The 26,224-nt window shown below is 45.6% G+C and overlaps 1 protein-coding gene across 4 annotated transcripts; it reads left to right on the top strand.

Moving 5' to 3' along the window:
• The first annotated feature begins 4,999 nt into the window (after nt 1-4,999).
• Nucleotides 5,000-24,439, top strand: LOC118843416 (bactericidal permeability-increasing protein-like). 4 transcript variants are annotated; one of them, XM_036751055.1, is made up of 16 exons: nt 5,000-5,038; nt 6,897-7,009; nt 7,092-7,206; nt 8,284-8,412; nt 9,261-9,419; nt 9,499-9,562; nt 11,011-11,071; nt 11,224-11,315; nt 12,249-12,425; nt 13,169-13,228; nt 19,178-19,345; nt 20,843-20,910; nt 21,135-21,177; nt 21,640-21,703; nt 22,320-22,396; nt 24,141-24,423. In XM_036751055.1, the coding sequence occupies exons 2-16, from the start codon at nt 6,916-6,918 to the stop codon at nt 24,180-24,182; spliced, it is 1,413 nt and encodes a 470-aa protein (XP_036606950.1). In that variant the 5' UTR covers nt 5,000-5,038; nt 6,897-6,915; the 3' UTR covers nt 24,183-24,423. The 4 variants fall into 4 exon arrangements, with proteins under 4 accessions (XP_036606950.1, XP_036606951.1, XP_036606949.1 ...); XM_036751056.1 differs by having other exon boundaries at nt 5,015-5,038; nt 6,894-7,009; nt 9,264-9,419; nt 24,141-24,439; XM_036751054.1 differs by having other exon boundaries at nt 5,024-5,038; nt 6,894-7,009.
• The last annotated feature ends 1,785 nt before the right edge of the window (nt 24,440-26,224 follow it).

The raw sequence follows: 26,224 nt of genomic DNA, 5'->3' as shown, positions 1-26,224 counted from the left end.
TATGAAACAATACTCCAGATCACTAATAAATAGAAAAGTACAATTCCAAGCAACTTTAAACTTCTCTTATCTATCATACTGGTAAAGATGACAAAAGAGGAAAATGACAAATGTTGGAGAGGCTGTGAGAAAACAGGCACACTAGTATTTTGTTGGCAGAGCTCTGAATTGGTCCAACCATTCTGGAAACAATTGGGAACTATGCCCCCCAAATTACTAAAGTGTGCGTATGCTTTGACCCAGTGATACAACTTTTATTGTTGTGTCTGACTCTTCATGACCCCATTTGGGGTTTTCTTGACAAAGATACTGGAGTGGTTTGCCATTTCTTTCTCCCACTCATTTGACGGATGAGGAAACTGAGGCAAACAGAGTTAAGTGACTTGCCCAGGGTCACACAACTAGTAAATGTCTGAGGCTGAATTTGAACTCAGGAAGATGAGTCTTCCTAATATCAGGCTGGCACTCTATCTAGTACACAACCTCGAGCTGTGATAGCACTGCAACACCTTTACACCAAAGAAATAAAAAAAAAGTCAAAGGACCTATATGTCCAACCATATTTATAGCAACTCTTTTCGTAGTAGCTCCAAACTAGAAACTAAGGGGGATGCCCACCTATTGGAGAATGGCCAAACAAATTGTGGTGTTATAAATGTAACAGAATATTATTGTGCCATAAGAAACGATGAAATGGACCATTTCAGAGGAAATTGAGGGAACTTTTATTAAATGATGCTGAGTGACGTGAGCAGAATTAAGAGAACAATTTACACAATAACAAAAAAATTACAGATAAAAATAACTCTGAAATTCCTTAGGACTTCAATTAATGTAACCCTAAACCACAAGTCTAGAAAAATAAATATGAATCATGCCTCCCACCTCCTGCCAGTTAAGTTATGGACTTAAATTTTTGGATGTGACCAATATGAGAATTTGCTTTGTTGGACTATGTATGTTTATTATGTGAGAGGTTTTTTAAATTTTTATTTATTCAGTGTGGAAGGGGAAGCAGTGAGAAGGGGAAATAAAAAATGATTGTTTTCTGGGTCTTCAGGAGGTATGGCTTCTGAGGAGATGGGGCTAGAGCAGACACAGAAGTAGTCACCAGATCACAGCCCCCAAAGATCCTTCCTAGGATGATAGCTGAGGGACGGAGCTGGAAGCAGGAAGTCCAGAGCCACTGGCCAAGATAGAGCCCTTCCTCCTTAGAATGGTAGCCTCTCTGTGGTCCCCTTCTTATTGTTCCTCTAGGGCCTAAACTGACTTGTGCTCTGTTAGATTATAAAAAAGGCAGAGAAGAAGGAAATTCATACCCTGCCCCCACTAAACTGAGGCAAGATTCATACAGAGGAAACTATGACTTCTACAGCATAGCAATCTTACTACCACTCCTCCCACCTTCTTCCCAATGGGACTTGTGATTTCATTGGTGTAGACTGATCTCCATCCATGCAAACTGGCCGCAAACACCCAAAGATCTGCAAAATGTTTCCTCACTGGTAATATCCCTATTAGGCAATTAGTAAGGTTGATCTGGGGGGCATTGTTCTTGTTTTTTGTTTTCTAAATGGATCAAACCTGTGGTTTCATGTATATGGGAAATCCATGTTAAGAAACTCCCTCTCGTTATGCAAATCAGTAAATTGTGGGAACCTACATCTTGTCCAGTTTCCTGAGGCACCAAGAAATTGTAACTTGCCCCTGGTCACAGAGTACCTATCAGAGGCAGCTCCGTGTGTGTAGGGAAGCGGGCTAGTCTCAGAGGGAAGCAGTACAAATATTAATATTGCCAATGAGAAATGAGGGAACTGAGGGTTAATGAGAATAAGTGATTAGACCAAGGTCACAAATATAGAGATTTGAACACAAGTCTACTGACTCCAACCAGATTGTTCCTTACATTTCACCAGGCTACCTCTGCATACAATAACTAACATTTATTACTGCCAACTGAAAGGGCCTGGGGATACAAGGTCAAAAAAATGAATGAATTCCCTTCATGAAGGCAAGGAAACAGATTAGATAATCCTTGGAGATTCCTTCTAAATCTAATGTTGGTGATGGAATTAAAGTGTTTTTTTAAAAATATGTATATTTTTAATTTTTGTGGTCACATATCCCTCTTTATTGATATAATGAATGAGTAGATGGGACAGAAGGGGAAGAGGTACAGGGGCAGCTGAGGGAAGAGTAAATTATAAGACTGAAGGGGAAGAGAAAGACTCTAGAAAGGTCTATGACTAGCACTCCTGACTGGGGCAGGGAGAGAGATAGGAACTGGGGGGCCTGAGCACTGGACGCCTCCACCTTGTAGTTTAACTCCACCCTTGACCTCGTTCATTCATTCAATGACCATTTAAATACCTACTATGTAGAGAGCCAATATTGTATTAGAGACTGAAGGAAAATTTCTGCCAAGATGGCTTCCCAAAGCAGGAGGTGCACCATGAGCTCCCCCATACCAACTCAAGCAAAAAGTTTGCATCAGACCAAATAATAATTTTGAAATCCAATGAAAAACTCCATGCAGTGATTTTTTTTTATCCTAGAATTGCACAAAAGATCATCGAGAAGCCTGAGTGAAATAGGAAAGAAAGCAACCAGCAAAGCCAAGGTCAGTGAAGCATGACCTACCAGCTTGGCCAGAGACAGGCCAGAGGCATGTGGAGCCTGCAAGAAGCCTCTGTATCTGAAAGCAGCAAGAGCAAAGGGTTACCCGGAGAAAGCCCCAGAGTGATAATATTTGGAATCCCAGGGGGTGGCAACAATCAACATGACACCTGGGACAGCTCTAGATGCCCAAGGGCTCTGAGTACCCTAACACTCTGTCCTGGGAAATGAAATAAAAGCTCTGGACAATAGAATTAGAAGGAGAATGGTTTAGAAGATAAAGTGGTTAACTTTATCCAAAAAAAAATGGACTCTCTGAAAATTAAAATAGACCAAATAGAAATCAATGACTTCATGAGAAAGCAAGAAATATAGCAGAACACAATAAAGAGATTGAAAAAAAAATGGAAGAAAATTATATGATACCAAAGACAACCGACCTAGAAAGCAGGTCAAGGAGAACTAATTTAAGAATCACTGCACTCCCTGAAAACCATGATAAACACAAAGGGAGACACAAAGTTTAGATAACACATATAGTCCCTACTGTCGCCAAGTTCACAGGCTAGTAAGGGCTTCATAAGTGCCCAACACAGAAAGGTATAACAACAATATTACACAATGAATGAACCTGGCTTCAACTACCCCCTCATCTTTCTCCTCCTCTCTCTCCTTTCCCCTCCCATCACCTCTAAACTCGCCTCTCTTTCTGTATTTCCAACTTCCTAGCCATCCTTGGAATCATCTTTTACTTTCCCCCTCTTCCTCACCAACTGTATTCAATCAATTAACATGTTCTGTTACTTCCACAATAATTCTTGCATCTGTTCCCTCCTCTCCAAGCACACAGACTCTTCCCTAGTTCGTCACCTCATCACCTCTTGCCTTAGACTAGGATAATGCCAGTGGGGCAGTGGGCATAGTAGAAAGTGTACTGATCTTAGAGACAAGAAGGCCATGGGTTCATTCCTGCTGTTAGCGATGTGAGCCTGTGGGAGATACCCTCGGCCTCTGCTTTCTTATATGTAAAATGGGAACGTGTGGTAGCACCCTTGACTACTGGTACCTGTAGTAGCTATCCCACAGAGTTGTGAAAATTCAGTGAACTAATGCGTGCCAACTATTATTATAATCCCCAGTTGGTTTGGAAGTCTCCAAACAAATCTGTCTGATTGTATTATTCTCTTGCTCAAAAATCCTTAGTGGCTCCCCATTGCCTCTAGGACAAAATACAGACTACTCGCTTGGCCATTTCAGACCCTCCACTGACTTTCCTGACTTTCTATCTACCTACCTTACTTATCTTTCCCGACTTAGCTCATGTTATTGCCCTTCATGAACTCTACATTCCAGCTAAGACTCTGTTCCTCATTCCTTGCATTCCATCTCCAGCCTCCACGGCTTCCCACAAGCTATCTCTCTAATCAGCTCTACACCACCAACACCACCACCACTCCTCCAACACCCATGCCTGGAACCACCTACCCTTCTTCATCTCCACCCATCTGAAACCTTATCTTCCTTCAAGGCTCCCCTCACATGCATTTTCTGTGATTCATCCCCAGTCGGTGCTCACCCTCCTGTCCTTAAATATTGCTTCCTTGTTGTCTCGGGGTACTGTCTCCCCACCAGAAAGAGAACTTTTTCAAGGACAGGGGCTGTTTCATTTTTATTTTTGCATCCTAAGGGCCTAGAATAATGCTTTACACTCAACAAAGGTTTGTTGAATTAAGGTGGCAAAGAAGGCAAAGGAAAGTGTTGTTTGAGGTCGAAAGAAGAAAGTTGTTACTGGTGGGACTTGGGGAAATGATTGGATCAGGGAAAGCTTCCTGGAGAAGGCAGCATTTGAGCTGCGCTTTAAGGGATGAGATGAAGACAGGAAGAGAGAACATTCCCAACATAGGAGGTGGTAGAAAGTAGGATATGCTCCAGGTCCACAGAAGTTAGAATGCTGAGATAGTGGGAAGAAATCACAAGAGATAATAAAGGCTGGAACAATAGAGTAGGGCCAGATTGTAGAAGGCATTGAATGCCAAGAAAATAAGTTTGAACTTTACTCTTTAAGCAATAATAAAGTTGATGAAGGATTTTGTGTTGAGGGTTATGATCAGACCTACAACTCATGAACAATCTAGCAATGTGTGAAGGACAGACTGAAGAGGGCAGAGAATGAAGGCAGGAAGACCTCTATTGGAAGGCTGATTTGCCTGGAGGCGCCAGGGTCAAAACTCACACATCTCATCAGCTTTCTCTCTTCCTCACTTTTCTTTGGCCCTGTTCTTTAGCTCAGCCTCCCTTTCATTTCCCCATTATTACATCCTGTCTCTACAGCCCACCTTTCAACTTCCCCTTCCTCAACATTACTCTATATAACCCAAGGGTAAGAGAACAGACTCCTGTTCCCTCTCTGAAACAGCCTACGGTAAGGAGAAGGGGAAGCTCCAGCTGAGCTCAGGGGCCGGGGCTGGGGCCTCTTGTGGGTATGTCTGGGTATGTGTGTATCTGTGTGTTGACAGTGGAGGGTGGGGGAGGGAGGGCAGCAATACCATCCTGATCTAGGCCAGCTGCGGCCAATAGCAGACGGTGGGTGGGAAGGGGAAGGCTAGCCAACGTTGGGGAGAGAGCTCCATTCAGCCAAATGGAAGCAGGAGAAGTACTTAGGGATCCTAACAGGTAGTTTGGGTAGCCGGGGAATTCTCTAAGAGCTTCAGCCCTCTCTTGAATAGCTTGGCCCTTCAGCTCAGTCTTCTTCCTGGAGCCCTCTTTGTGCTGGGCTGGCAGAGATAAATCCTGGAGCAGATTAGTCTAAGGTCCCCCCAGACACAGGCAGAGGGCCCTTCGAAGGCCTCCAAAGCACTGTCATACCTGCGCTCTTGGTGGAGGTGGAGGCACAGCATTGAATGCTCAGAAAGGAGTGATATAGAGAGAGAGAAAAAGGTTTTGACCAAATTCAATAAGCATTTATTAAGCACTTTCTGTGTGCAGGGCTCTGTGCACAGGGCTATGGGGGGCCCAAAGGTATCTACACAAATCCTGCCCTGGATCATAACAGCTCTCATTTCTGCACAATAACAAGGTCTTTAAGATTTTACGAAGTATTTTCCTTACAAAAGAAATCTGTGAGGGAGGGAGCCCATGGGTTATTATCCTCATGTTATAGATGAAAAAACTGAAGCTCTGGAAGAGAAAAGACTTTCTTAAGGTCACTAGTGAGTAAGTAAAAGAACTGCAACTTAGCCCCTCAGTTCTTTGGGATCCAAGGTCCAGCCAGATCCCTCTCTCTAACAAGGCATGTGCATAGATAAACATTGAGTGAGTTAGAATTAAAAAAGGAGAAGTCAAGCAGAGATGTTTGAATAAAAAATTTAGGCAAGGAGGGACCATGTGCAGCTTTAAGCAATCAGGAAAGACTTCCAGGAGGAGGTGGAATCTGGGGTGGGAGCTTTCCACCCCTCATCTCACCCAGTAGAATTCAGTAGAACCCAATTCCCAGAGAGCTGGGACTGTCTCAGTTTTGTCTTTTTATCTCCAGATCCTAGTGCAGAGGCCGACGCATAGTAGGTATTTAGTAAATGCTTTTTTGATTGATGAATTGATGGAGTAAAGGAAGGGGGAGTCTTCAACAGAGAAATATAATAGAATCGGGATAGAAGTCTGGTGTGAGTAAGGACAAGGGAGAGAGGGATGAGGACAGGGCTCAAAGCAGCCCAATTTGACTGAAGCATATGAGAGGAATGATGGGAAACATAGTTGAAAAGGTAAGACATAAAGGATCTTGAATAACAGGTTCACTTGAACAGGGGGTTACAAAACAGAGTATATATGGAGGACTGTGGACCTGTCAGTCTGGGGAGTGGGCATGTCCCTGAACATTTCTTGCATTTTCCCACCTCCAACCTTTGTTCAGGCTGTAAGCCTCAGCCGAGAATAAGCTTTCCCTTCTTCACCAAATCTCACCCACCCTTCAAGGCCCAGCTCCCATCTTATTTCTTTCTCTGCCCACTCCCGAGGCAGTGTCCTGCTCTCTTCCCCCAATGGGAGGACATGCTTCCTATATCCAATTACAACTCTGTACTTAGCTAGGCTAGCCATGTGACAGCCCATTGCTGGTCTATGCCCGACAGCTTTCCAGCTTGGTGGGATCTACCAAAGGTCTCACCCTACTGACAAAACTGAGAACCCAGGTCACTTCACAAAATGCATAAATGTTTGCTAACTAACTGACTGATGGAGAGTAAAGAAGTCATTCCACCCCATTTGTTCAATCCTTCCCTCAGCAGGGCCTGAAGAAGTCTTAACATGCTGTGGCTCCTAGTGGTGTTGCTGGGGGTAGGAACGGAGGCAGTAACTCCTGGAATAAAAATGAAGATCACCCAGAAAGGGCTGGATTATGGTTAGTGCTCTGTAATGATTGGGGAGGCTGTGGTGCTGGGAAGGTGAAGAAGAGGTGATGGTCCTGTTGGTCTTTATTGCAGGGAAGCAGGTTGGGATGGAGTTTCTGAAGTCTGCTTTACTGCAGCTGCCCATCCCAGACTTCCGGGGCTCCTATTCAGTCCCCCTGGTGGGCCATGTGGAGTATGCGGTGACGGGGTAAGACAGATGAAAATCAAGGGTCTTCCTACCAACTGTTCCCCATAGCCTCAGCCCACCAGGTGACACCCTTCCTTCCTGATCTCCAGCCCTCCCCTTCACTCCACTCAAACATGGACATCTGATTTTGCTCTTAGTTACCCTGCTTCCCCCCACCTCCTACTTCCCTCCCAAACCCCTCCAACTCAGGCTTTGATTACAGACTCAAAAACTGTCACAGCTGCAAGGAATGTTTGAACAGAGAAGTTCAGACTTAAAAGGTGTGGTGTAATAGGAAGCTGCTGAAATTAGAGTCGGACACCGGCCTCCTATATTTATCTGTGTGACCGGAGCAAGTCACATAACCTCTCAGTGGCAGTTTCCGCATCTGTAAAATAGCCCTAAAAAGATAAGTGCTACCCACCACATAGGGTTATTGGGAAGAGAATGCTTTGCAAACCTTAAAGTACTATAGAAATATGAGTTACATTCTGGTCTAATTCCTTCCCCCTCTCATTTCACAAATGAGGAGACTGAGGTCATCAGAAAGCAAGCTTTCTACTACACTGAGCCATAGGATTTTGAAATCTCCAGGTCTCAGAGTACTACTGTCTTAGGTGTCAAAATTAAATGATATAATATTTGTGAAGTGCTTAGCACAGTGCCTGGCACATAGTAGGCGTCAGATAAATGCTTATTCCCCACTCCTCTCCCCACTGCCAAGAGACCTGGATTATACGCCTCAAACTGCCATTAGCCAGCTTTATATCTCTTCCCCTCTCTGGGTCTTGCTTTCCTCAACTGTGAAATGGGAGTTTGGCTTAGATAATCTCTAGAGTTCCAGAATTCTAGTTCTGTTATTCTATGTTCCCTATTCTAAGGACCCTTTCAGCTTCAATGTTCCTTGTTCCGTGACAGCTCAGGATACTTAATGGGCTCAAACTCTCTCCTCAGGGGATGTCACCAGGCAGGGGGTCTATTAGTGATTGAGGAGACGTTCAACTTGGAAATAATGGGGTCTGAATAATGGGGCTGAGGGGTAAGCCTCTGGGGGAGGCTGGGCTGAGAAAGTGAACTTTACCTGGTACTTTCCTACAGGTTCCAAGTAAAGACTATAAATTTGGGGGAGTCTTTGGTTGCATTCGCTCCCAGCTCAAGGATCAAACTATCCATGGGACCTGCGGAGGCCGAAGTCAACAGTCACTGGTCTGTGAAGGTATCATTAATGTAAGGACTTTGGAGGGATATTGGAAAGGTCCAGCTGAGCCACCCCACTCCCACTTTTATCCTTGGGTCCCTCCTTTTCCTGATGACAGAATATGTCTAACTCCCCCATCAGAGCCTTCTAGATCCTCAAAGAACACAGACTTTTAATATTGTGGACTAGGAATGATCTTGTCCAATCTCCTCTCCCCCTAGCCCCATTTAAGAGATGAGCAGATGAAGTAACAAAGGCCTAGAGAGGGGAGACATTACTAAGGTCACACATTAAATAAGTGGTGGATCCAATATTTTAGCACAGGTATTCTGGGTTCAAAGCCCAGGCTTTTCCATTCATACCTTCTTGTGCCCTGGGACCCCAAATTCCTAAGCTTCCCAAGCCCAGCCTTTTGAAGGTATCCACTGCTTCCGCATTCTCTGTAGGGCTCTGGAGTTGGGTTCACAGGTTCATAGAATTAAGAATTGGAAGAGGCATTAGAAATCATCTAATTCAATCCCATAATTTTACAGAGAAAGGCCAGAGGACAGTTAAACATGAGTGTTTTTAATGACTTTTTACTTGCTTTGGCCAAATTCAGTCCGGCCACTGAGGTCCAGCTCATGCTTCACCACCTCTTCCTGGAAGCCCACTCTGAGCGCTCCAGTGAGGGCTGGTACAACACAGTATGGCCAGAGATCCTAGGATTGTTTCCTGGGAGAATCTGGCCACTCCAAATTTGGGTGAAAGCCATTAGAGTTAGCTGACTCAGTGGGCAGCTGCTGCTCTCTGGTGGCCATGGGTGGGATTTCTCCTAAACTCTTTGTACCCAAGGGCTGCCTCTCTTCCCTCTCCCATTCTGTTCCACCCCACTCAGCAGACATGACAGTGGAACCCTCAAGCTGAGTGTGGGGGACATGATATTGGTTGTGCTATTAGACGTGGGCTGGGATGGCGCTGGACGTCCGGTCGTGAGCCTTGCAGGCTGTAGCTGCCACGTTGGGCACCTGGATGTCACCTTCCATGGGGGAGCCAGGTAAGGACAGTGTTGGGGGGCTATCCCAGGGCAGAGCAAGGGTGTCAGGCCCACATATCCCTATCCTTCCTCCCCATAGCTGGCTCTATAACATCTTCACTGGAGCCTTGGAGGATCCCATTCGACGGGAATTGGACAGCAAGGTGAGGTTCTACTGCAGCCCCTCCGTAGTATCCTATATCACCACAAAAAACCACATCAGGTTCTTCCCCCACCCCTTCAACAACCCAGAGAACATCCCTTTCCCCTCTCATCTCCAGACCCCTGCTCCCTTCTTCCTTTTTCCTCATCTAGGTGTCCCCCTTTCTTTTCCCTCTCTTTTCAGCCCTGTTCCCTCTTCCAAGCCTCACCTAGTCCCTCCAGACTCCCTCTTAGCTCTTTCCCCTCTTAGCGCTAGGCCCTCCCCACTCCTGGCTCCTCATCCCTCTAACAACCAGAGAGCATTTTAATACACACATCAATGGCTTGTTATATCAGTATTGTGAGGTCCTTGATATCATGACGTCAACAGCATGGATCGTGAGCCAGGTTATGGGGCCTTTGGCACTTGGATGGTTGATGTTAAAACTCAGAGTATACCTGATATCCTGAGTTTGTCTGGGAAATGTCTTTTGTTCTTGTTAGAGCCATGGAAAGGCAGTCGGTGCAAAGGCTAGTTTTGTCAATTAATAATTGGTACCCTTAGTCAAATCACTTAACCTCCCCGGGCCTGCGTCTGCCTCTGTAAAATCAGCAATTCAACCCCACAAACATTTGTTCAGCAAAGTCCTGTGCTGGGCGAATAGAGGCACGGAGACAAAAAGGCAACGGCTCTTGGCCTCTTGGCACTTACGTTCTGGGAGAGGGAGGGAGGGAAGAAAGACACCACCTGACTATATAAGTAACTATAGAGCATATACCCGGGATACATGGAGACAGAGACAGAGTGAGACAGGGAGAGAGGAGGGAGGGAGAGAGACAGAGACCTACAGAGGCACACAGAAAGAGAGGAGATGCAGAGAGTGCGAGAGAGAGAGAGAGAGAGAGAGAGAGAGAGAGAGAGAAGAAGAAGAAGAGGAAGAAGAAGGAGGAGGAGGAGGAGGAGGAGGAAGAGGAGGAGGAAGAGGAGGAGCAAAAGAGAAGGAGACAGAGACACAAAGATACACAGAGAGAAGACGCAGAAAGGCAGGGAGAGAGAGACACAGAGAAAGACGTGAAGATCAAATAAGACAGTATATATAAAGTGTTTTGCAATTCTTAAGGCAAGAAAGTCAGTATTATTGCTGTTTATCATTGCTCCTGACAACCAGTCAGGTCACACCCTCCTCCATCTCCAGCGATCACATCTGGGAGCCTCCCCACTACCCTACTCCCATTCCTTCCCCCAAGACCAGGGAAGTGATGTATAGAGGAAAAGACTAAATGGGAAAATGATGGGCTCAAAGCTTTGGGGACGGGATTCTGGGGACAGGGGGACCAGAGCAAGGAGCCAGGATGGTGTCCAGGCAAGGACTGATGCCAGGGAGGGGCAGAGTCAGTGAAACTACTTCACAGTCACATTCCCTAAGATGTCCCCCATTCCCTAACTCCCTGGACCTTTCTCCTTGTTCAGCTTTGTAAAGAGATCCAGAATGCAGTGGAAACTCTAGAACGAACATTGCAGACCATCCCAGGTCAGGAGGTGGCACCGGGAGCCTGGATCTGGGAGGGAGAGGGCTGGGGAGAGAGACATGAGCTGTCAGGGGAACTACTAAGATGGGCTGGAATCTAGGATCACAGGAGACCCCTCTGAGAACAGGCGGCTCCCTCTTGCTCTGGTCCCCAGAATCCAGCCACATAAGCTCCCTTGCAGACTTGGACTATCCTCTGGTGGCAGCACCACTGATTACAGAGCAAAGCATTGAACTGGACCTTAAGGTAACTTCCCTTCCCATACTCCTACCTATCTTTCTGTTCCTACATCCTCCCTGTTCTTTCCATCCTTCTCCCTATCTTCCTTCTGTCCCTCTTTCCTCACTCTCTCCATCTTCGTTTTATCATTAACATCGTCTTCCCTCTTTCCAGCCCTCTGATTCTTCTTTCTCCTCATATTTCCTTTCTGCTAAGCATCATGCTTTCCTAATACTCTCTCTGAGAATCCAAGGAAATGGTTGTTCCAATTTTGCAGATGCCAAACAGAGCCAAGTGACTAACCCAAGGTCCCACAGCAAATCTGTGGTATATATGGATCTCCCAAGCCACGTCTTTCTTTTCTTAGTGTTCCTTTCCCCCAAGTACACCTTTTATTGCCCCATCAAAAAGTACTTGAATATTCCCTTTAGTCGACTTGAGCACCCTAAGACTCTAATTTTACTAATTATAAAATAAGGAGGCTGGATTAAAGTCCCTTCCAGCTTTGGTCTTCTATATTCTATGTCCTAAGGTCTCTCCCAGACCTAATATTCTAGAATTCTATTAACTACTAACCCCTTATGCACTGTCCAAGTAAAGGCTGAATGACCCACAATCAAGAAGGCTTGTGGAGATTTCTGCACGGAGTGATGATAGGGGTTGGACTCCGTACCTGCTCAAATCCCTTCCAGCTCCAAGAGTCTATAATTCTTAAGCACTTTACATTTTCTCCACCTATTATGCTGTTTGGGTTTCATGATTCTGCAAGATCAGGGATAATTAGTTTTATTTCATTGAGAAGGAAAATGACACCAAGAAAGAGGACACACACAGCAAAAGAATGGCCCAGCTGGGACTAGACCTTCACACAGGGCTTGATTGGGCACTTTTGGATGTCCCTGACTCAGTTTCCCTGTCCCATCCTTTCTTTCTCCTCCCCATAACTCTTTCCCACCCCAGGGTGAATTTTACAGCCGGGACGGCCACAAAGAAGCCCCAGTGCCCCCTGTTCCATTCTCGCTCCGGGAACAGAATGACCGAATGCTGCTCTTGGGTGTCTCAGACTTCGTGGCCAATTCAGCGGCCTTCGTTTACTATGGGGCAGGGGCGCTGTCCTGGAACCTCACTGATGACAAGGCAAGGGGGCAGGGCTTGGGTTCATGGGGGCGGTGTGGCGCGAGGAGAGGCGGGGCTAGAGAGACTTGAGTGACAGCTAGAAGAGTTGGAGGTGGAGCTAAAGATTGTTGGAAGGAAAATGACTGACACATACAGTCTGGGGGTGGAGCCAGAGCAGCATCTAACTGGTTCTGAGGCCAGGATTGGGAAGAGGGGTGGGACCAAGGAGTGAGGCTAGAAGGAAATGAATGACAGCCTGCTGAGGGCTGGGCTAAGGCTGAAGGCAGGACCAGGCAGTAATAGGCGGAGCTAGAGTAATACGAGTGACAGATAGCTAAGGTTGGGGCCAAGACTGGAGATGGGACCAGGCAGGCAGCAACAGTCAGTCAACATTTATTAAGGGTCTTCTACATGCCAGACATAGAGTGATACAAAGAAAAGCAGTTTCTGCCCTGAAGATGGTGGTGGTTGTTTATCCTTCGTTCTCCAAGAGGACCGTGGCATCTGGAAGGAGGTTGCAGTCTAAGGATGCAAACCACTGTGGACAAACAGCAGATATACAGGATAAATCGGGGGTGGTCTCTGAGGGAAGGGACCAAGGGCTGGGAAAGGCTTCTTGCAGAAGGTGGGACTTTAACTGGACTTGAAGAAAGGCAGGAGGGATTAGGGGAATGTGAGTGACAGCTAGCTAACAGTGGGCTGCCTGCTTGTGAAAGGGGAGGGCTGGATAAGGCTGAATAGGGGACCTTCCTCCGTCATTCCAGATACCCAAGAAGTTTCCCATACATCTCAACACCAAGATCTTCAAAGGCCTTGTGCCTGAGGTAAGTAAGGGTCATCGATTTTGCCTCTCAGGCTGGAAACTGCATGCCCATATCCCTTTGCTCCCTTAGGTCCAAATACAGTCTGTACTGCATATACAATCCACTGTTAGTGGTCCCCAAAAATCTGTTTTGTTTTGTTGTGATGCAGGCACGAAACACTAGGTACTGTGCCTGGCACATAGTAGGCACTTAAAAAAGGGAAGATGGGAGAGATAAAGAAAGGGGGGAAAAAACTTTTCCTGTTCTCAAGAACTCACAGTCTAATGGGAGAGAAAATATGCCAACAATAATATACAAGCACGTACTGATAAACAGAAGTATGTATAGAATGGTTACACATATATATATATATACATATATATATATATATACACATATATATTTGTGTCTAATGGGAGCCACCTCTGGGGTGAGGGGCAGGGAACAGAAGGAAAAAAAAGAAAATTTACATTATAACTTTATTACATATTTAAAAAGCAACTTGTACATAACGGATTTGCAGTTTCATGTACAATCATCTTTTTTTTCTATTCTATGTTATGGAAATGCTGGGTTTTTTTTCTTAAGTTCAGAATAAAATAAACAAAAATTTTAAAATATACAAACAAGATATATAATACTGCATAAATTGTAGATAATCACAGCAGAAAGGTGCTAAGATTAAGGAAGATAAGGAAAGGCTTCTTTCAGAAGGTGAGATTTTAACTGGGACTTGGAAGGAATCCAAGGAGTCCAGGAGGTAGAGATGAGGAGGGAGATGTTTCCAGGCATGGGTGATGGGCAATGAAAAGTTCCAGAGTGGGGAGAGGGAGTATCTTGTTTAAAGGACTCAAGAAAGCCAGTATCATTGGATCGAAAAATATGTGAGGAAGAGTAAAGTGTAAAAAGACTAGAAAGGCAGGACAAGGGCCAAGTGATAAAAGGCTTTAAAAGGCAGAAGTGAAAGGACCTTTAGAGACCATCTTCTCCTACCGCCTCTTTTTTAAAGAGGAAACTGAAGTCCTGGAATTCCCTGAAGTCACACACTAAGTGTCAGAACCAGGCTTGAGCCCTGGTTTTCCTGTCTAGGACCTCTTAGTAATCACACAGCTTCCCTTCATTTGACAAAGAAGGAAAGTGAGATTCAGAGAAGAGAACTAACTTGTCCAAGGTTTGAGAATCATGCCATATAAGGCTTAGTTGAGGGAACTGGGACCTGGAGAAGAGAATTTTAGGGAATATGAAAACTGTCTTCAGATATTTGAAGGGCTTTATTTTTTTTATTTCAGAGGTATTTAAAATCAATGTATAGTTTAACAATTAAAGTAATTTAGCTCAACACTTCTGAAGATTTAAGTCCATTCTCTCTCAGATATCCCATTGGCATATCAAGTTCAACATGTCCAAAACATAACTTCTTCACTTCTGTTCATGTAAGTCTTCCTAGATTTTTCTGAAGCATCCTGCTTGTCATTTCTTATAGCACAATAATATTCCATCACAATTATATACCACAACCTGTTCAGCCGTTCTCCCATTGTTGGACACCCTTTCAATTTCCAGTTCTTTACCACCACAAAAAGAGCTGCTATAAATATTTTTGCATATATAGGTCCTTTTTCTTTTTTAAAAAATTCTCTTTGGGATACAGACCTAGTAGTGGTATTGCTGGGTCAAAGTTTTAGAGCCCTTTGGGTATAGTTCCAAATTCCTTTCCAGAATGGTTGGATTGGTTCACAACTTTATCAATAATGCATTAGTGTCCCAATTTTTCCACATCTCTGCCAATGTTTGTCATTTTCCTTTTCTGCCATCTTAGCCAATCTGATAGGTATGATGTGGTACCTCAGAGTTGTTCTAATTTATGTTTCTTAACCAATAATAATTTAGAGCATTTTTTAGATAGCTATAGATAACTTTGATTTTTTTCTGCCTGTTCATATCCTTTGACCATTTATCAATTGGGGAATTACACATATTCATATAAATTTCACTCAGTTCTCTACATACAGAAAAATTTACTTAAAAAAAAGTTTTTTCCTCCAGTTTCCTCCTTTCCTTCTAATCTTGGCAGCATTGATTTTCTCTCATTTTGTCATAAATTCTTCCCTTATCCATAGATCTGATAGGTACGTTTTTTCCATGCTCCCCTAATTTTTTTTATGATATCACCCTTTATGTCTAAATCATGTTCCCATTTTGACCTTATCTTGGTAGACGATGTGAGATATTGGTCTATGTCTAGTTTCTGCTTTCCAGTTTTCTCAGAAATTTTTGTCAAAATGAATTCTTATCCCAAAAGCTTTGGGTTTATCAAACACTAGATGACCATGGTCATTTGTTACTGTGTATTGTGTACCTAATCTATTCCACTGATCTACCACTCTATTTCTTAGCCAGTATAGATTGTTTTGATGGTTACTACTTTATAATACGGTTTGAAATCTGGTATAGCTAAGCCACCTTCCTTCACATATTTTTTCATTAATTCCCTTTCTATTTTATTTTTCTAGATTAATTTTATTATTTTTTCTAGCTCTTTAAAATAATTTTTGGTAGTTTGATTATTATGGCACTGAATAAGTAAATTAATGTAGGTAAGATTGTCATTTTTATTATATTGTCTTGGCCTATCCATGAATTATATTTCTCCAGTTGTTTAGATCTGATTTTGAAGTGTTTTGTAACTGTGTTCATATAGTTCCTGGGTTTGTCTCGGCAGGTAGCCTCCCAAGTATTTTATATATTGTCTGCAATTATTTTAAATGGAATTTCTCTTTCTAAATCTTTCTGCTGGACTTTGTTGGTAATATATAGAAATGCTGATGTTTCTTGAAGGTCTTTGAAGAGGAAGAGGGATTAGATTTGCTGTTTGTTGGGGGTGGAGAGGAGGAGAAAGGAAAAGAGGTTGTCACAGAGAGGCGGATTTCTCTTCCATAGAAGCGGAAATTTTCTATTAATTAAAGCTATTCAGAATTACTCAGAATTGGAGTGGGCTGCCTCAGGAGGTCATGGGCTCTCTCTCACTAGAGGTCTTCAAGCAGAGTCTAGATGACTGCTCAGGTGTGTTATAAAGGGGATTCTAGTTCAGGGAGGCTAGATGGCCCCCTAGGTTCCTGTCAACTTGAAGATACTACACACAGTAAGTCAGCGTGTTAGCAGGACCTAGGTCTCTTGGCTCCCAGTAAAGGCATCTTTCCACTGTCCTCTTGAGTAAGGATTATCAATATGCTAATAATTCGTCTACACTGATACGTTTTTGTTGTTCAGCTGTTTCCGTTGTGTCCGACTCTTCTTGACCTTGTTTGGGGTTTTCTTGGCAGAGATACTGGAATGGCTTGTCATTTCCTTCTCTAGCTCATTTTACAGATGAGGAAACTGAGGCAAACAGGGTTAAGTGACTTGCTCAAGGTGACATGGCTAGTAAATGTTGGAGACTGGGTTTGAACTCAGGTCTTTCTGACTTCAGGCTTGGCACTCCATCCGCTGCACCACCTAGCTGCCCATGGTAATATTGCCACTAAAATTGGTCTGTACATCTGTTCCACCCCTCAAGTCACAGCTAAACATCTCACTTTCAAGAAGCCCCTCCTTCTCTTCCCTAATCTTAGCACCTTCCCTCTATGATTGTCTCCAGTCCAGTATCATTTCAAAATTTTTGTTGATAATTTACATAAGTATCACCAATGGGCATCCCATAGAACAACAGTGCAACAGGGAGGCACGTGGCAGGAGAAATCAAGGAAGGCCTCTGACACATTGGGTGGGCCCCCTTGTGGCAAACCTTCGGGAGGCATGGACAAGAGTCACAGAGGCTGGGCAGGAGTGGAGGCTATGTGACTAATTGGAGAGAACTCTCAAATCTACATCCGCTCCTTTTGAGTATTTGAGTATCTGAGTAATTAATTATCTGAGATATTAACAGCTCACGTTATGGAGTGCTTTAAGGTTTACACTTTGTGTATAAGATCTCATCTGTGCCTCACAATTCCATGAGGTAGATGCTATGATTGTCCCCTATTACAGATGAGGAAACCGAGGCTCAGAGTGGTTAATTGACTTGCCTGGGGCCATACAGCTAGTCCAATGCCCAGCATTCAAACCTAGGTCTTTCTGACTTTCAAGTCCAGCACTTTATCCACTAAACCATACTGCTTCCTTTGCCGAACCTAGGTGGCACAGATGCATAGTGGATGCAGGGGTGGGGAGCCTGAGGCCTCGAGGCTGCATGTGGCCCTCTAGGTCCTCAGTGCGGCTCTTTGATTGAATCCAAACTTCAAAGAACAAATCCCCTTAATAAAAGGATTTGTTCTGTAAAACTTGGACTCAGTCAAAAGGCTGCACCCGGGGACCTAGAAAGGCCGAAGGTTCCCCACCCCTGCGATAGAGCGCCAGTTCTGGAGTCAGGAAGACTTGGGTTCAAATCTGGCCTCAGAAACTTAGTAGCTGGGTTACCTTGGACAAGTCACTTACCCCTGTTTGCCTCAGCTTCCTCATCTGTAAATGACTGAACGACAACTTACTATTATTCACAACAATAAGAAACCCAGGACATAGGAATTACTCAGTCTGAACGCTAGCTCTCATTGCCCAGGATCGGAAACGGGGGGGGGGGGGGGGGGGGGGGGAGGATGGAATGTTCAAGCTTCCTTATTATTTGGGGCTGGGGAAAGGGATCGGTATTTATGGAGCACCTCCTGTGCACCATGAACTGTGCTAGGCACTCTAAAAGTATCTCGTTTGATCCTCACAACAGCCCTGAGAGGTAGGTGCTGTATTAGCCTCACCTTGCAGTTGAGGAATCGGAGGCAAACAGGAGTTAAGTGACTCGCCCAGGGTCACACAGCTAGTAAGTGTCAGATTTTGGATTTGAACTCGAGTCTTTTTGACTGCAGGTCCAGCACTTTATCCACTGTGTCACCAGCTGCTTTGATGTGTGTGTGCCTGTTCGTGTGTGTGTGTGTGTGTGTGTGTGTGTGTGTGTACCAAGAACTACATATATGATGAACCAGATGTGGACTTTATCTGATAACCACACGGTCCTTGGGGTTATGGGGGGACAGGCAAAGAAAGAACCCCTTGGCCTGGCAGGACCTTCAGGTGACCAGAATAATGCAATTTCCCACCGCCAGGACCAGCCTAACAATAACTGACATTCAAATGGTACTTAAGCCTTTTAGAGGAGTTATGACACTTGAACCTCATAACAGTCCTGTGATGTGGGCACTATAGACATCATTATCACCCCCATTTTACAGAGGAGGAAACCGAGACTCAAGCTAAAGAACTTGCCGAAGGTTTCAAAGCTAGAGTCAGAGGTGGGATTCGAATTGAGGTCTTCCTGACACCAAGTCCAGATCTGTATCTATTCCACGATGTCTTTAGGTGAAGCCAGAGGGAGGAATTTACCCGGCACTGTTTAAGGGGCTCTGGGAAGTGCTTCCCTGAAGTCAAATCTCAGACTCCAACTATTAAAGCTTCATGCCTTTGGATCACAGCATCACAGAATTTAGAGCAGGAAGGGACCTAACGATCATCTGGTCTGACCCCTTCATTTTACAAAGGAGGAAATTAAGCTCTGGGGAGAAGTTACTTGCCCAAGGTCACACCAAGTAAGAAGCAGAGCTGAGACTGGAAGTGAGTTTAGAGCTTTCCCAGCCAAGAGCAGCACATTGAGGGCCATGTGTCCCCATGTGAACTCCAGGGATTCACTCTCTCCTCCTGGGCCAAGAGTAGGAAGTTTGGGGGCACCAAAGACAAACTTGGCCCGTGAAGGCTGTCCACATCCCACCCCACCCCCACCAATGGCTTCCCATACCCTTCTGGGACCTAGCCCCCAGCCCCAAACCCAGACAGTGTAGAAGGGGAGGGAAAAGGTCACCATGACCTCCCTTCCTGCACGTTTCTCAAAATGTCAGAGTTTATTAACCTTCTCGTCTCCCCTCTTCCATCTCTGTACCCCACCTCCAGCTCCCGAAGAGATTCCCGGACACGCCTATGGCCGTGCAGATCTTTGCTCGACTTCCCCCCAGCCTCCAGACTCAGTCGGGCACTTTGCAGCTTCTATTGCCTGGGGCAGTGCAGGCCTTCATTCTGCCCAATGGAACCTCACCTGTACCCGTCTTCCTATTACATGTTGTGAGTGGGCAGCCCCACCCTCTCTGGGCCTGGCCTCCCTTTTACAAGTTGACCCCAAGGATTGCTTTCACTCTCATCCTTAGCCTTATGCAGGCTTTAGCTTACTGTCTGAGTAATGGTCCCTGCTTTTGGCTCATGGGTGCCAAGGGCTGGGACTCCAGTGCTCAGTAGCAACCTGGAGATCCAAGTCAGATGCCAAGCCTAGGACAGGGAATTGTCCTGTGCCCTAAGTCCTAGCTGCAGGAGGTCCAGGCCAGAGGACCAGACTCCCTTCCCTAGCTCCATCTTCTGCTGGTGACAGGGCTGTGGAAGGCTCTGCACACAAGGGAGCTCAGCAAAGACCATCCGATTTAGTTCCACTAATATTTACTGAGCCCCGACAGTGTGCCTAACCCAGATGTTTACTGACTTAACAAACATTTATTGGCTGACATCAGAATGGGTGTACCTTAGAACATTAGAACTTGGAAGAATTTTGTTCATACAGTGTCAATGATAACAAGGGTCTTAGAACATCCAACAAAGTGTGAGAACTAGAAACATTTCAGAGAATATCTAGCCCAGTCCTCTCATTTTACAAAGGGAAAAGTGACATATAGCTTTCCCAGTTTCAATGGATCATAGACTAGAGGGTGAGCTACAAGGGTCCCTGAAAGTCGTCTGGTCAAATGCCTTCATTTTACAGATGAGAAAAGTGAAGCCCAGGGAGGTTTAAATGACTTGTACATGGTCATATACAGGTAGTTAGTGTCAAGACAGAATTTAAATCCAGAACCAGGGCTCTTCCCAGTGTATCAGACTGCCTCCCTCTTTCTCTGTCCAGGGCATTTTCCACAGCACACATTAACTGAGACAACAAGATTCACACACAGGAAATGAGGCAAAAACAAGACAGGATAGAGAGGAGACATAGATTACAAGGTTCAGGCCCTAAGAGCTTCAGGAACTGTGGGAAGAGAGAGCTTCCTCAGGTCTTGAGTGGTCTTCCCTCCTGTATGATGTGGAATGGGAGTCTGGGGCCTGAAGGCCAAATATGTGTGAAGAGGCAGAGAAGAGGGGGCAGGGAATTTCACGTGGGGTGAGAAGAATGTTTGGAAGGGAATGAGGAGAAGACAGGCCTCACTGTACCCGAGGGTCAGTGGAGGGGTTGATTTGGTCTCTCCTGTCCTGCCCCAGGGCCAGTCCTCCATTCCTGGGTTGGGTTGAATCCCTAGAGAAGAGGTTCTTAACCTGGGGTCCATGAACTTTAAAAAAAAAAAAATTGATAGCTATATTTCAAAACATCAGTCCTATGCATTTTATTTTAAGTGTCTGGCTTCACCAGACTGTCAAAGGGGTCCAATGACAGAATAAAAAAGGTTAAGAAGTCCTGCCTTAAACGAACTCCACTTCCACTGAGTTCACATCCCTGTGGAACCCACTTGGCTGGTGAGGAAGGGGCAGGGGCTGGGGACACGTGGGGAGGGACCAGGTTTTGAACTAGGGTCTCCTTGGCAGGACACCAAAGCCTCAGCCCAGATCTTTACTTCCGGAAAGAATATTGGGGCCTCTCTGAAACTGACTAAGTGAGTCCTCTCTATTTCTCCCATCTCGAGGTGCTTCACCTATTCCTGAAGGGGGCAGTTCCAGTTTTGGAGGGAGGGTGGGAGAAAAGAATAGGTTGGCTTGAGGTGGGAAGCAGAGGGTACCAGCCCTACCCCCTTGCCCTCTTGCCTCCTCTCAAGGGACCCTAGCAACCCTTCAAGTCTAGAATATAGAGCAGGCTCTTACCCATGCCCTCTTCCTACAGCTTCAGCCTGACTCTGGCTCATTCAGCTGTGGGCCCCTTCCCGGTAAGTGCCCTGTGTCTCTGAGTCAGGGAATCAGGATGAGGACCTATGGTTACCCCCTTAATTTCTCAGGGTCCAGCAGCCACTCATACACTGTCCTATATCCCACCATCTCTGGGCATTTTCTTCCTGGGCAAGTAGGGAAAGATTGTTTCTGAAGTTTCTCCTACAGATGGTCAAGGGAGGGAGCTGAGGCATTGTCAGGCCTGATGTGCTAGGGGCAGGGGCATGGCAGCACCTTATAAGCCCCACCTATACCCCCTCCTTCCTCTCCTGTGTCTCTGCTTTCCCTGCTTTCAACCTTCTTCCTCCTAGACTCAGGTCAGAGCTGGAAGGGCCCTCAGAATGTAGGGAAGGGACCCGCCAAGCCCAGCCCATTGCTCTAATATTCACTCTCTATCCTCCTCCACTTCATCTCATCCCATCCTTTGGTGCCTCCCACGGTCCCTCCCATCTCCTTCCCAGGTTGACAAGCTAGAGACTCTGCTGAATGTCACTCTGAAGTCGGCCATAGTGCCTAGGATCAACCGTGAGTTTTCACCACCCCTAACTGCTCCCCTCTTCCAGAAAAATGTTACTAAATAATAATGAAAATAATATCAAACCACATCTGGAATTCTGTCCCTGAAGATGGCAAGGCAAGGGACTGGAGTAAATCCTCACATCTGTCCTCATCCTTGCAATCCTGGGAGGGAGGCCGGTCAGCCTTTATCATCAATCTCGTTTTACAGATGAGTTGTAAAGAGAGGTGACTTGCTTGGTGTCACTTGGTGGCTCAGTGGCTTACCCGGGATTTTTGTCCAGGTCACTTGTCTTGCGGGAGTCTCCAGGGAGTAGGGGTGGAAGGAGATTAGGGATGGAGGGATGGGGAATTACTGAAGAAGGCTAAGCAAAAGAAGAGGGAGGAGGAAAGCTAGATGGGGAAATACGAGCCCCTGAATATACCTGGCCAGAGGTGCAGCTCTCTCAGTACAGAGAACCTGCTTTCTGTATCCTCATACCAGGGGAATTCCCCTGAGAAGCCACTAGGACTGGGGACTCCATGGGCAGATGGCAGAACTCAAGTAGATCTTAATTGGGTTTAGTGGGTGCCAGGCTCTGGGTTGGGGGTGGAGAAGTGAACTCAGCTCATAGACTTTCCCCAGGAAAACTCAAGGAAGGCTTCCCTCTGCCCACTCTGCCCAAGACCAGCCTTCAAGATACAGCCATCAACATCCAAGAGGTGGGTGTAGTCTTAATCTCCTTGTAGGAACTCACAGAGTTACTATATCACAGTGACTAGCAACCTGCTCCCAGAGCACTGCCTCGTCATCTCTTTCCTCCCCTGCCCTTAGGTTTTCAGCAGTGTTCCTCCATCTCCTTGCCCCATCTCCCCTCCCTCTTCAGTCTCCAGGGTGATACGATGCACAGTATAGTAAAGAACCAACCCCTTTACTTGCTGTCTCCCAACCTTGCCTAGCCCCTTCTGTTTTGGGGTAAGTTTCTTGTCCTTTCTGGACTTCCTTTTCCCCATCTGGAAAATGAGAAGGTTCCCTAAGAACCCTTTGGCTTCAGGCACACTGTGCCTTCTGTTCTAAATTTCCCTTCAATGCTGTTTTCAGGTCTCTCCAGTTCTGATGATACCCCATGTGTGCCATTCAAAGGCCCCTTCCAGTTGTAACATTCTGTTTGATTCAAAGGTTCCCTTCTAGTTTTGACATGCTACCGGCTTTTCTCCCTCACACTCTGGTACTCCCACCCAGAAAGAACAGAGAACTTGAGTGAGACTTCCAGGAACAAGAGGAGTTCTATTCTTGTCATCAGGCTGTAGGGGCCAAGCACCCTAGGGAGACCTTGATAAATAGTGGGACGGACTGCTACAAGACATAGGCCTTTCCTTGCGATGGGAAATTTTCAAGTGGATGCTGAGGGATCCCACCCCCTGCCACCATCCTGGCCAAGGCAGGCCGTAGAGAGTCAGCACTGGGGGAAGAGGGTGGAGGCTACAATGCCCCAAGGGCCCTCTCTGGTTCTGGTAGGAAGAGCCAAGGAAAGTGCTGTTTCCTGGAATGACCACAGGGTAGCACTGTGACCAGCCTACTGAGAGCTAGAGCTGGGAAAGCCCTCAGAGATCATCTCATTCAATCCTTTGATCTTACAGACGAGGAAATTGAGGCTCTGTGAGGTTAGGTCACTTGCCCAAGGTCACACAGATGTTGATCCAATCCTCAGGAAGCTGAGGCCCGAAGAGGGGAAGCAGCTTGCCTACTATCTCATGCTGTTTGTTCAGTCATTGGTCCTGTCTGGCTCTTCACGACCCCAGCTGGGGTTTTCTTGGCAGAGATACTGGAGTGTTTTGCCAACTCTTTCTCCAGCTCATTTTGAAGATGAGGAAACTGAGGCAAACAGGATTAAGTGACTTGCCCAAAGTCACCCAGCTAGTAACTGAGGCTTGATTTGAATTCAGGTCCAGGGCAGCTAAGTGAAGCAGTGAATAGAGGGCTGGGCCTGGAGTCAGGAGGACTTGAGTTCATATCTGACCTTAGACACTGACTATGACCATATGACCCTGGGCAAGTCCCTTAGCCAGCCCTGTTTGCTTCAGTTTCCTCATTTGTAAAATGAGCTGGAGAAAGAAATGGTAAACCACTCCGGTATCTTTGCCAAGAAAACTCCAAAACAGGGTCATGGAGAGTTGGGTACACTGAAACAACTCAGCAACAGTTTTCTGACTCCAGGCCTAGTGCTCTATCTACCGTACCCGCTAGCAACCCAATATCTCACAGGGATTCAGACTCAGGTCCTCCAGCTCTAAATATGATCCTCTTCCAGGGTGCTTTCCACTCAATTCTTTCAATATAACGTAGTTTGGGACCTGTATGTCCCTCAGAAAGTCCCCTGGGGAATCTGGAAGCACCTGGAGCTTAGGAGAATGTGACTAGAGACCCTTCCTCACTCCATTGACTGAAGGACTTTTGTTTCTTCAGGGCTTTTTGGTCATTGCCACAGATGTCCAATATGGAGCCTGAACCAGGCCTGCTGCCTGCTCTGGAAGACCCGTCCCCAACTGGCCTCTGCCTGTGCTTGGTCCCCATCTACCTTCAGCCGTGCCTGGCCCCCTCCCTCTTTTGTAGGGTGTCTGATTTCTACAGAAGCCAGCTTCCAGGGCTGGAGGTGGGAGAGGTTGTGGGGGCCTCAGGCTACACTCCAGGCAGCTCATCTGGAGTTCATGCCCTCAAGTTATCTACCAGCTGCTGTTCTTGGGAATAAACATCTCACCAAACTGCTGTTCTCTTTGAACTCTTAATTTAAATTCTTAAGCGACCATTATGATACAAGGAGCCTTGTGGTTGGGTGCCTAGAAGAGGATAATTTGGAATGCCCATGGCCCTCTGAGCCTGAAGAGGGCTCTAGGGTCCATATTTGGGACAGCAACCATCAGTCAATCGATCAGTCACCATGTGTATGTATTTAGCATCTGTTGAATGTTCAGCTCTGTGTTAGGTCATACCAAGGATATGAAAAAGTGTAAGACCCAGTTCAGATGCCACCTCCACCATGAAGCCTTCCTTGATTCTCCCAACCCAAAGGGATGGCTCTCCATAGTCCTTTGTCCTCCTCCTAAGCACAGTGGTCTTCTAAGCCTATGTCCCTGACCCATTTCTCTTCGTTTTTTAGTCTAGAATATCCCTTAGTGATCTCATCTACTCCTGTCACTTCAATTATCACCCCTAGGAAGATGACTCGATCTAAGAACCACTCCCCAGAGCTCTAGTTCTCTATTTTCAACTGAATTTCCTTGGAAGGTCTGCCAGTAGCATATATAACATATCCAAATGGTAACTCATTATATCCCCACCCCCAAACCCACCCCTCCCTCTAATTTACCTATTCCTTCCATCTCCTCAAACATCATCCTATATCTCACCTTCCTTTCACTGCCAAATGCTTAGAAAAATCTGTCTACACTCACTGCCTCTCACTTCCCACTCAGTCCTGAAACTTCTCTTTCCAAGGTTACCAATGATCTTCTAAATCCCCTGTCCCTTTCTCAGTCCCTTTCTACTGCTCCCTTCGACACTTGCACCTCTCCCTAGGTTTTCATGGTTCTCCTCCTACCTTTCTGATGGATGCTTTTCAGTTTCCTTTACTGGATCATCATTCATGTCCCATCTTCCATCTTCTGTAGGCAGCTAGGTGGACCAGCCAATAGAATGATGGACCTAGAGTAAGGAAGTTGTCGTTAAGTCGTTTTTCAGTCATGTCTGATTCTCTGTGACCCATTTGGGGTTTTCTTGGCAAAGATACTGAAGTGGTTTCCAAAGCCGGGAGTCTCTTAATAACTAACAACAGCTACCTAGAGTCTCCACACCAACACCCTTCCAGGGAGTGAGAGCCCCAAACAAAATGCTAACCTCTGAGTTTATATACCCTGTTCAGGGCTTTGAAAAGGAGGGTAGGCAGGAAGAGAGAAGTTACCTGCAGGGGGCATGATGGAGAAAATCCAGAGAGGTGGGAGTGGAGCCAGAAAGGAATGAAGATATGAATGGCCTGAGCATTTTCCTCAAAATGGGGGTTTGGGAAGAACCAACAATTAGGAGAAGAGGATGTAGCAACGAAGTAAACTTCTAGCATGAGCACTTTTTGTAGTTGCAGAATGGATAAATGAATATAACTGCATTGTAAGAAATAATGGATATGAAGAATTCAGAGAGTAATGGGAAGATTTATATGAACTGATGCAAAGTGAAATGAGCAGAACCAGGAAAACAATTTACAGACTACAAATGATAACAACAAAACAAAAACAAATTGTGAGCTCCTCGGGCAGAGACTGTCTTTTGCCTTTCTTTGTATCCCCAGTATTTAGCATGATATCTGGCACATAGCAGGCACTTAATGGGTGTTTATTGACTGACTGCTGGCTGAAATTAAATGTTGTGACATTATAATGACTAACTGTGGTGTCAAAGAAGACATATGAGAAGGTACCTACTTCTCTTCTTTCTAGAAGTAGAGATAGTGGGTATTGAATATTTGACTTTTTGATGTGTTGATTAGTTTTGCTGGA

This window comes from Trichosurus vulpecula, chromosome 3 (assembly GCF_011100635.1).
Source record: "Trichosurus vulpecula isolate mTriVul1 chromosome 3, mTriVul1.pri, whole genome shotgun sequence".
Classification (NCBI taxonomy): domain Eukaryota; kingdom Metazoa; phylum Chordata; class Mammalia; order Diprotodontia; family Phalangeridae; genus Trichosurus; species Trichosurus vulpecula.
The sequence above is the reverse complement of the archived record's forward strand: the minus strand, read 5'-3'. Positions and strand labels throughout refer to the sequence as shown.